This window comes from Aristolochia californica, unplaced genomic scaffold, assembly GCF_029961685.1.
Source record: "Aristolochia californica isolate CCGP_79_NKW_82.1479 unplaced genomic scaffold, dmAriCali1.0.hap1 SCAF_7, whole genome shotgun sequence".
Lineage (NCBI taxonomy): Eukaryota > Viridiplantae > Streptophyta > Magnoliopsida > Piperales > Aristolochiaceae > Aristolochia > Aristolochia californica.
In genome coordinates, this window is record NW_027182268.1 from 3,051,241 (window position 1) to 3,063,221 (window position 11,981).

General features: G+C 36.2%; 1 protein-coding gene across 2 annotated transcripts; it reads right to left on the bottom strand.

Moving 5' to 3' along the window:
• Positions 1-6,149: 6,149 nt before the first annotated feature.
• On the bottom strand, positions 6,150-11,884 carry LOC137937680 (uncharacterized). 2 transcript variants are annotated; one of them, XM_068782795.1, is made up of 5 exons: positions 11,395-11,884; positions 8,505-8,655; positions 7,437-7,654; positions 7,178-7,351; positions 6,150-6,517 (listed from the first exon to the last, which is right to left on the bottom strand). In XM_068782795.1, exons 1-5 carry the CDS (start codon positions 11,605-11,607, stop codon positions 6,431-6,433), a joined length of 843 nt encoding a protein of 280 aa, XP_068638896.1. In that variant the 5' UTR covers positions 11,608-11,884; the 3' UTR covers positions 6,150-6,430. The 2 variants fall into 2 exon arrangements, with proteins under 2 accessions (XP_068638896.1, XP_068638895.1); XM_068782794.1 differs by having other exon boundaries at positions 7,437-7,663.
• Positions 11,885-11,981: the final 97 nt, after the last annotated feature.

The following is an 11,981-nucleotide window of genomic DNA, read 5'->3' on the forward strand; positions in this document are numbered from 1 at the left end:
CATTTCTCCTCAGTGCCCTTACCGGAGGAGGGCACTACTCTCCTACGCCTCATTTCTACTAGAGTAGAGTAGATTACCGGGCATTCGAAACGCTCGCTAAGTCTTCTTTTACAGGGACGAAAGGTGGGTCTGCGTGCATCCATGACGGGAACACGATCGAGAAAAGGCAATCTGATGGTTTTGATGATTGACATCTTCTCGCTCCTAAAGTGTTAACGATGAAGGGATTTTTTGGCCGGGCATTAGGCGTCGTGCGTGGCCACTACTGATTGCGTCCTGCGACGATCAAGGGGAAGAGGATAAGATGATGTGGAGAGGGAGTGGGGGCCGCACAATGCCTCTCTCCCCTTTGAACACGGCCTTGACTCCTCATCCACTCCCCACTTTCCAATTGTCTTCAACATGGTAGCGTCTATTTGGTCGGACAAACATGAAAGCAACTTTTCGATATGTAATCACATAAGATAAACAAAGGAAAAAAACCCTGAAAGGTAGATATTGTGCGGATATTTTGATTAGTTGTTCATCCGGAAAAACAGTAACAGGCGACGGCAGTGGCGATGACGGTGACGGTGATGGTGGTGGCATCAGCCATTTACGAGTAACTAACCGGCCAAAGGGTCAATTATGGCATCAATGAAACGGTGGTGGAAATCACGAGCATTATTCGATTTGTTTAAGTGAGACGGTGACTTTCCTTTCTTTCTCTAATAAAATCATAAATTATTTATCGGTTTGTATCTTATTATTTTGCTAAGCACGAAGCATGAAATTGGCCCACGTAACCAAAAACGGTGTTGACAAAGGTGACATTTGTTGTCACATACTAAATGTCCCAATTTATAGATTAGAGAAAGAATTTCATTCTTACTTTTCAATGTCCATAGTTTACACCATTGAATAGAGGGGTGTGATTGACAGATTATCATATGAGAATACAATGAGTAGATTTTGAGAAGAGTGGAAGGAATTTTCAAAGAATGTTTTTCCTCTCTTAAAAAATTAAGAGTGGATTTACAAGATTGAGAACATTCAATATTGTAGATATGCCAATAAATGTTTATTAACTTCTCAAAATAACGTTTGGTGGGGTATTTATAAGTTTCCTAAGTCAAACTAGTCGTTATTTGCCCATTTGTAAAAATGTGACTTTACATTGATTGATCAATCGAGTGTAACGATTATATTTTTTGTCAAAAAATGGCTTAATGAACAATGGTGTAATTGAACAATATCCTTCCATTGGTTTTGACAAGTTAAGTTGATTGATCAATGTTCGAGGGTTGATCGATCAATCAAAATTCCTACTGGCTAGGCATTGCAAGTATGATCGATCAATAGTGTTTTTGTGAACTATCATGTTTTATGTCCCTAGTTGGCAAACTTCTATGTAAAAATCATTGTGAAGTGGTTGATCGATCATTCTTCATAATTTTAATTCGTCAGGACAACATTGATCTATCATTCCCTTGGATTGATCAATCATGTTTTATATTTTTGGTTTGTGCACATTTTGGTTGTTTGATCATTGGTAGATGATCAATCGAGTTCCAAATATATAAATGTGTTTTCAAAGCATGATTAAAATTGATCATAAGTGATTCTAACATATTTAAAACATATGTATGCATTGATAAAACATATAGACTATGTAATTTTGTCCTAAGGCTCCAGAAATTTCTTTTGTACCTCAAGTTTGAAGTTTGGGCTACTCTCTTATATAAATTGAGTTTTTTTTTGTGATTTTCCAAGACTTCATAAACTCTAGTCTTATTTTTTTGCTTCTTGTTTTTTAGGGCACTTCTTTAGGATGACTTTAAGATAGTAGTGAGACTTGAGGTCTTCGAGAAACTTTTGCCAATTCTTTGCATAGACCTTCACTTTTGTGTCTCTTGAAGGAAATACATCTGAAATGCTAGAATTGTCGATGTTAAATTAATTAAGTTTTGTTATCATTAAAATCAAGATGGGAGACAATACTCGATCAACAATTTGTTATGAGTGTGGTAAACCAGGGCATAGAAGAAACAAATACCCAAATCTATAAGGTAAAACCCAATCCATAAGTAAATATCCAAAAAGAAAAAAGAAAAAAATATTGATCTCAACTTGGGATGCAAAGGAAGATGAGTCTAGCCACTTCAAAGAAGAAGAGAGTGACATAGGTCTCTTGGCAATCAAAGATGATGACTCCACTAATTTGGAAGAGGTAAGTGACTTTTACTATGAAAAGGAATTAGAACTTTATTAGAAAAATCTATCCATAGTCTAAACAAGTACAAAGAAAATGTTGAAAGATATGAGATTGTGAAGCTCAAGAGTTAATTTTTTGCCTTGAAGGAAGCAAATGAGAGCCATGTGGCAAATATTTCAAGCCAAAGTGGTGTGATAGATAAAATCTTTTGCAATATATTATTTTTTTAGAAGAAATGCATTGAATTAAAACAAGAACTCGAGACCTTATCACAAAATAATACACCTAAGAGGAAAGTTGGGAAGAACAAAAAGAGGCAAAACCAAAAATTCACTCCCTTTCCTCACACCCGATGCCATTGTTGCGATGTGTTGAGCCATTATGCCTACATTTGCCAAATCAAGAACGCAAATGGCATCAAACAAAAATGGGTACCCAAAATAACTGATAGGGTTATGATAACCCACAAATCCTTGGGCAAACAAATTTGGATGCCCAAATCATTTGGTGGATCAAGTGTTTTTCCAAAGGAACTCAACCTCAATGGGATCTATAAGAGATTATTTTTTTGTATTATAGGTATGTCTTCAAGCCAGGGCACCAAAGAATGTTTAGATCTTAGATAGCGGGTCTTTGAGGGACATGACCAATGATAAGAAATTTTTTGTAGATTTCATACTGAAAGACAGTGGTCATGTTACACTTGGAGGTAATAGTAAAAGTACCATCAAATGAATTGGCAAAATAGGTATTTGTAGCTCTTTCATATTTTATGTCTATTATGTTGAAGGATTGAGGTATGATTTACTTAGCATTAGTCAATTTTTTTAATAAAGGAAATAAAGTATCATTGGAAAAGAACAAATGCTTAGAAAAGAATGAGAATGATGAACTAGTTTTAGAGGGACATAGAAATAGAAATCTCTATGTTGTAAACATAGTTGACTTACCCTCAAATAGTACCATCTATTTTAGTGCAAACATTGAAGAGTCTTGGTTATGGCACAAGAGGCTAGAACATTTAGGAATAGATTCCTTGAACAAATTAGTAAAGTAAAACCTAGTGATAGGATTACCAAATCATAAATTTGTTTGGGAGAAACCATGTGCCACTTGCCAACTTCGAAAGAAACACAAAAATTCATTCAAAGCCAAAAATGTAATCACCATAGCTCAACCTCTTCAACTAATCCACATAAATTTAGTTGAACCTACTCAAACCTTAAGCTTGAATAAAAAGTGTCTAACCCTAGTGGTTGTAGATGACTATTCTAGGCTCACATGGGTACATTTCGTGGCTCACAAGGATGAAGCATTTTCAGTCTTTACAAAATTATGTGAGAAAGTTTAAAAAGAACAAATTCGTGGTATTATCAAAATTAGAAGTGACCATGGAGGAGAACTTGAAATACACTTCGAGGAATAATACAGACGGTATGACATAGATCATACATTTTTAGCTCCTCAAACTCCTCAACAAAATAGTGTTTTTTAGAAAAAAAAAAGAATATTAACTGAAATAGCAAGGGCTATGTTCCATGCATACAATTTGCTACATAGATTTTGGTTTGAAGCCATAAACATAGCTTGATACATCATAAATTGAGTTTGTAGAAGGTCCCTTCTCAGTAAAACTTCTTATGAGTTTTACATGAGGAAAGTATATGTATTGAAAGAAATAAAGGAGAAATTAGGGAAATTTGACTTTATAGTTGATATAGGAATATTTTTAGGTTATTCATCTTACAACAAAGTTTATAGAATAGACAACAAGACATCTATGAGAGTTGAAGAGTTGGTGCATGTTGAATTTGACGAATCTGATTCGTCAAAGTTAACCCCTACTCTAATTTTTTTATGACGAAGAGGGAAACCCATTTTAACTCATCCATAGGATATCAACACCAAGACCAAAATCTTAATGAGAACCCAAATGACATGTATAGCTAAGAAGAACCTTCTATGGAGCCAAAAAACTTTAGAACAAATAATTGGTGACCCTCAAGGTAAGATTGCAACTAGAAGAACAACTTATGAAGCTATAGTAAATAACACCTTCCTTTATTAATTTGAGCCCAAGTATTTTGACGAAGCCAAAAAGGGTAACTTCTAGATTATGGCAATGTAAGAAGAGCTAAATCAATTTAAAAGAAACCAAGTTTGGACTCTAGTACCTTGACCCCAAAACCAATAAGTCATAGGAACCAAATGGGTTTTTAGGAACAAAGCAAATGAAGAAAATCGAATTGTGATAAAACAAAGTTAAGTTAATTGCCAAAGGATACAACCAAAAAGAATATATTGATTTTGAAGAGACATATACATTAGTGGCAGCATTAGAGACAATTATAATCCTATTAGCCGATACTTGTCATAAGAAATTCAAGTTAGTACCAAATGAATGTAAAAAGTGCATTCTTAAATGGGTGTTTACAAGAAAAAGTCTATACAGAACAACCTGAAGGATTTGAAGTCATGAACTTGATCATGTATACAAATTGCACAAAATTTTTAATGGTTGAAAGCAAACTCCCAAGTCCTAGGCTATGATATGAAAAATAGTGGATTCTTGTAGAAAAATGAATATAAGAGAGGTAGTGTGGACTAGACTCTATTTACTAAGATCCATGAAAAAATTCTAATCATTGTCCAACTCTATGTGTGTGATATCGTTTTTGGCTCTACAAGCCCCTCACTACTTCTAGAATTTGTTGATGTAATGAAGAATGAATTTGAAATGTGTTTAATGGGTAAACTCACATTCTTCTTTGTACTTAAAGTTATGCATCTAAAAATGGAATTTTCATAAATAGTCCAAGTACACCAAATGATTGTTTAAGAGATTCAACATTAAAAATCATAAGTCAAGTAGCACACCTATAAATTCATCCTTAAAGCTCGATTTAGACAACTCAGGTAGGGCCATAACTAAAAAACTATATAAAAGCATGATATATTCCCTACTTTATTTATCAGCTAGTTGACTGGATTTCATGTTTTTAGTACGCCTATGTGCTAGATTCCAATTCGATCCTAGAGAAGGTCACTTAGTGGTTGTGAAAATAATTTTTAATATATACTTGGAATACCAACCTTGGGACTTTTGTACTCCAACTCCTCTACTATATATCTAGTAGGTTACTTCTATGCAGCAGATGCAGAATTGATAGAAAGAGTAAGAGTAATAGTTGTAAACTACTTGGAAATATGTTTGTTTCTTTGTTTTTACTACCGAGGCTAAGTATACAGCTATTGGAAGTTTTTGTTCACAACTTCTATTGATAAAATAACAACTTGAGGATTATGGTTTAGAGCAAAATAAAATTTTAGCCCATTTTGACAATATAAGTTTCATAAGACTAAGTAAAAACCCGGCTCACCACCACAGTCTAATTACTTGAAATCTATCGTTCTTCAAATTTCAATTTTACGATTTTAAACTACCTGGAGCTTCAACGTTTGAAAATTCAATTACATGTGAGTTTCGATTACATTTGAAAAGCGCGTTCAATTGAGGTAAATTTATTTTGTATCTAAATTCTTGAAGAGGTGGATAGGTTAGTTTGTTTGATATTGTAAAGTAAGTGTTCCTTGCATAAGTAATCAGGTAAGTTTTGTGTAAACACATCCAAACCTTTATTTATATCCCTTTCAAAATCGTTTACACTCCCTACTCGATGAGCATTTGTAGACTATTGTTGCTGCCAATGAGCCTATGTGGCTTGGAACAGTTGTGACTTTGTCCTATAATCTGTTTTTTTTTAATTTGTAGCCTATTATTATTGCCAATAAGCTTATGTGGCTTGTTATTATAATATTTAATATAATTGGCTTTTGTTGCCAATAACCGTTATGACCTATAGTTTCACCTTTGTATACTCAATAGCAATTAAGAGTTAATTTGATTATAAGAAAAGTTATAAAAGACATTGAGAATAGTTTAACAGCCTGAAGGTTTGCTTAAAGCAGCATTGACTATTTCTAAACTAGGTTTACAGACATTGGACAGAATACATGTTGGCAAGGCCGACTCATCAAATTTTGTACTCTGACAACAATGGGCAGTGGGATGCCGTCCAAACTGAAAGAAGTGCAGGATCTTAATGTAACTTGAAAGATTTATTACAATTTTGATGCATCCACCACGCACCAAAATGAAGAGACTTACAACACGAGTTAAAAGCACAAATCCAAGACGGTTCATTTCCGTTGCTCCTAACTCTTGAGCTATGATCCCTAAAAGACGTCCGGATGGAACCGCCCAGGAATGGAGTTGCTCTGCTGGGCTCGTCTCAAATGCATTGTCAAAGCATAATTGTTTACCTGCAGCATGCAAAAAGAATTAAAGAAAATGCCACACATGCAAGTAAAAGAAGAGAACCCTATTCTCAGAAGACACCATTCATCCCCACCCTTTCTTAGTACGATTCCACAAAATACACCAACCAACGGACTCTACTGGTAAACTCAGGTTTTTAAGTGCATCACAGATGCAACGCACTACATACAAATGTTGTTAAACCAGATAGGCCATTGAACCAGAATACTGGCTAGTTCTGGCTGCTCAAAAGCAAAGGTGAGGAACCAGTAATGTTGTAGATAAAAAAAACTAAATTAGCACTATTTTGGAGCAAAGGTCCCAAGAATTGGACGGGTACAACGCCCCTCTCCCACTATGCCTTCTTGCCATCATGCACTTCCACATCCACCAAGATGCTTGCCCTTCCCCCTTCTCACAAAAAAATTTAAAGGAAGGACAACCAGGTCTAGTTGACCAAGCCAGTTCAAACGTCCGGCAACTGAACCACTAAAACTGCATGGTCAACACTTCTCTACATCCCTCTGGATTTTCCAAAATTACTGAAGGGGCTTGTTCCAGATGAATCTGATTCAACAGATCAGTCTGTTTCTGTTCTGATAATACTACCGGATACAGAGAAAGGGACAAGATGGTGCAATTCTTTTGGAAGAAATAAACTATACCTCAAGCGTTCTCAGCTGCTCCTGGTACTGAGGAACCAATTGCTTCAACTGCTGTAATTCTTGGTTCCTCTCATCATACTCTTTCTGCCGTTCATGCTGAATTGCCACTGCTCGCTTGAGAATAGAATTTTCACGAAGGAGTAATTCTACTTGCTCTTTTAGTACCATATTTTCCTGAAAAAGAGAACAAACATCCTAAAAAAGAAAAAGGCAGAGCAGTTTAGAAGAGTAAACATATATGATACAAAGGGAAATCTACCTTCTGCAAGTTCTGTGCTGCATTAGCACCTGCACGAGCCATGATAGATTTCTCAAGCACTTGTAGTATTCGAGAAGCCCGAGCCCTGGCATCATCCATGTCAGATGCATTCATCATTTCTCTGACTAACAACTCCACCCATTCAGAACCATCCGAAGGAAAGAGGTCTTCTGAAGTGGGTACAGGCAAAGCATCTTCAGCGGAGACAGTTGCTACGCCTGCAGAATCTATCCATCAGTCTGAAAGTAAGTAACAAAAGATAAACTGATACGGAACAGAAAATAGGTCACTCTTTTTGGGAGACAAAGGTACAGATTCAAGTGTTTTACACAAGCCAGGACACAACAGTCATTACAAATTGGCAATAAATTATTTTCACATTTATGGCCACTGTGCACATTATTTGTCAAATGTCAAGAAATCGAGTAAAGAAACTCAATACTACTCTTGCTTTTCAAAATTGCAAACAGTAACTACTTGGACACGTTATCAGTCCTTAAAAGAGTATAGGCAGTTGTTTCTCTTTGTTTCTTTAATTAAATTGATTCACCATTTCAATAAAATAAAAAATAAAAATAAAATAAAAGAGGAAAAACAGTCCATGCCCAAAACCTTCCCCACCTTAGGGTGAACAATTAAGGAACAGCTGCCTCATGCAAGACACCCTTGCAGTTCCGAGCCACAAAATAAACTTTTAACAGCTCAAACTGTTGGTCAATCTAACATTCTATACTCTGGATAATGCTAATTGATGGGAGTACCACCCTTTCATCTCTCATTTTAAAAATGAACAGCATAAAAGGCCTTGTTTTAGGTGCACAACACCTGTTATCCACGCTTGGAACTGAATTATTTAATGAAAAGCAAAAAACAAAATGTAGACAAAATCAGGGACTATCTTGATTTAAAATGCAGCACTGCCATTACCTTTATTAAGCTTAGCAAAATACAAGATGAGATCCTAACGTTTAAATCTAGGTATAAAGACAGCTAATATAGATCCAACTAGTTGTCTTGTCACTCAAGAATTATTGGAAAGAAGCCTGTTAAGTATGACCAGAGACATACCAGGTGCTGTTAGCAGAAGATTTGCTCCAATCTCTGTATCAAGTTTGCCATCTGGTAAGTTTCCTTTAGAAGATCCCAAACAAAGTTCATTCAGACTCTTAATGGCCGAATCCAAATCATCCCCACTCGCTTCAAGAGCTCTCTCAAGAAACTGCAGTTGGTCAACACAAAAACACATATTAGAACTGACCCTCCAACTCAGGTCACATCCATTAAGAAGAGCAGGTCCAAAAATTAAATACATCAACATAAAAAGTCTTCTACAAGGAGAAAGCAAAAGAGTTTCCAAGCGTTTGTTACCAATCTCTAACTGTAATTCTTAAGAAAAACAAGCAGGATAGCATGCGAATCAAAGTAAGTGGCCTTCCATAGAACATGAAGCTTGGACACAACTTCTCCTTTTACCTATTAATTCCCCTTACCCACAGAGAACATCAGAAATGAACAAAGAAAACATCACAAAACCTTTCAGCTCTTTGTACAATCCATTTCAAAATCATTTTAGCTTTTATGCAGATGATTTTGGAAAAGAAATTGTAGTTTTGTATGGTCTTTCCATTTCAACGAGAGTATCCCGAACCCTATTCCAGTAAAAGCAGTAGAAGTCAATGGCTACATGACACACAAACCTCCTAGATATTTTTATACTTGTCCAGGTAAATAAACTAAATCCTTTTTTTCTTTTTCCCCACCCTTGACAATTAAAAGAGAACCTTTTATGACATCTATCATAATGGATATACCAGTTCCAGAGTCATTCAGGCACATCCAACATTAATAACAAACAGACAAGAACTACTCATGCAGTAAAATTTACATTATAGTGTCCTTTAAGATTGTTGATTAAAACCTATTCACCTTCTTAAGAAGGTGCAGCTCCTGATATATCAAACCAGATTTTAGAACAAGAGAAATTTTGTTTTTGCCCCCAAATATGTGTCATGGAAAGGCCCAATCAACAACATGAAAGCATTTTTATGTCCAAATCATCTGTATGCAAGCATTTCTAGAAGAAATTATATTCAACAGATCTTTTTTTCTAGGCACTTCTTTTAGTAATTCATCCATGGAATATCAATATCATGAAGGATTGAATACTCAATAAAGCTTGGAGTAGACATTGGAAGCGTGTATAGTTTACAACAGTCCTTCAAGATCTTGCTTGTAGAGAGAGAGAGAGCAAAAGAGTTGTCAACAGGCACAATGTAAGATTACTCAAGAATAAAACTGAATTGAACAGGCTGATCCCAAGATGGGAATTAGTGGAATTAGTAACGCCAGATTAAAGGAAAGATATATGTGTCTCACAATCCAATTTTAGTGCTTTAATGGCTCTATGGATGCCTTATATAAAAGATGCCTCCAGCCATGCTCTTTTAAATCTCGACAACAGAGGCACCATCTTACAGTGGTGCTCAAAACAATAGTCAACTACCACTTCACAATTGCATGCAAAATGTTATTTCCCAGCTACCTCGAAGAAACAGGAACCATCCTGAGCAGATTTTTGGTAGTGGTTGAGGATTGAGCCTTTGGCTCAATGGCCACATGGAGGTTTTTAATGTGATGTATTATGTTCAAGTCCCACCAGGGGAAAGAGGTGCAGTGAGTGTGTGTTAATCAACATTAACAAAAAAACAACTTCACTAGTGGTACTCTTCACCATGACCTTGCTAGAAGTGCAAAAAGGTCACTATTATCATGGATCACATCATTATCCTCATGCAGTACATATAAAGCTGGTTCACTTTCACTTGCATCGTCAATATACGGATAGTTAAAACATTGACCAAGAGAAAATAGGAAAAAGAGTTCATGACTTAAATATTTTTCATTATTTTTAATTTATTTATCACAACCAACAAAAGCTAATAGTCACAAGAGTAGGTGATGCAAGCCAAAAAGTAGCAACAATTTACAAAACAAATGAACAAATAAATTATTGATGTGAGATTGGTCAAGTGCAGACTTAAAAAAACTTCATTCTCCATTATACTTGAATCTTGAATGCAGATGCCATGAAAGAAAAGAACCATGGAAATTCAATGGAATAGCCATATACTGCTGTAACTCAAAGAAGCTTTTGTACTGCTATTATTTTTCATAACAGAGAAACAAAATAGATAGAAAAGACTGCCTAAACGTATAACTTCTAATATATATTAAGTTTTAAATATCAACTTTATTTTTTAAAGTTTGAATTTGGACAACGACATAAAGGTATAGTGTATCATGTATGTGGTCCAGAGCTACAAATTACATTCTATGCCGCAACTGTGTTTTACTAAGTTAATAGTGTGGTGCATTATGCAGCTAAGTTTAAAGCTCAGCTTCTTGGACCACCTCAGAGCAAAAAATCGGTGCCAAAACCAATTGGTCATCTTGGCTGAACACCTTGAGGGCAACTGGTCATCTTCAACTCAATGCTAGACAACTCAAAAAGCCTGATGCCAGGCAATCGACTACCCGCAAGAGAAAACTAATTCTTTAGACTTTAGCATTCAGAATCCATCTAGTATTATAATTTAATACAAACCTAACAAATTAATTAATAACACCGGACAATATCAACGCGCTCAATCACGACAAGAAACAGAGCATCCTGTTGGACGAATCTTGTCACTCAAAATTCGATTTCCCCATTATATCTTTGTCCTTTTTTTTTTTTCCATCTACTGATGTTAAACCCCAGGAAGTGCTCCGTACTCTTTAACCCTCATTAAAGAATAGACCAATTCACAGGAGCAGTCAAATTGGAAGAAATAAAACAAAATTCGACGGTAATTTAGAAGTTCGAATTCGCATAGTCAAATTCCAAACTCATACCTAACAAACAAGTACTTTACCAATCAAATCAAACAAAAATTCATGGGAATAAAAGGGGGTAAACCTGCTTGTCCATATCTGGAAAAAGAGAAACGAGATGAGCAAGAGCGGAAGACGGCGACGCCGGAGAGGAGGGGGAAGTAGGAGAGAGGTGAGCCCTAGAGGGCGACAACCGAATTGGGGAGGACGAGCACCGGAGCCTCTTAGATGAGACTGCGGGAGGGGTGTGGTGAAGGTCTTCAAAGAACGATCTCTTTCCGCACACTATGGCAGACATGGTTTCCTCTGATCCTCAGGCGTGGCGGCGGCGATCTCTACGATCCCTCCTCCTCCTCCTCCGGCGAAGATTTCAATATTTCCCCTATTGTTGTCTCTCTTCGCCCATATACGTGAATACACGCTAATCCGATTCCCAATATCTAGCGACTATTTCTTCTTCTCCAATCTTACTACGATTAATCTTCCTCTTTCTTTCGCTCCGCGTCTTCAGTTTCCTCACAGAGGGTTAAGAGAGGCGAGGACAGATTCCTGTCCGCCTCTAGGTTAGCCTTGTTTTATAGACTAGACAACCACCAATCTTATCGTAAAGTATTTCTGATGTAATAAACTTTTTGGCGCTTCAAAGTCTCATACTGATAACAGCCTTTTACG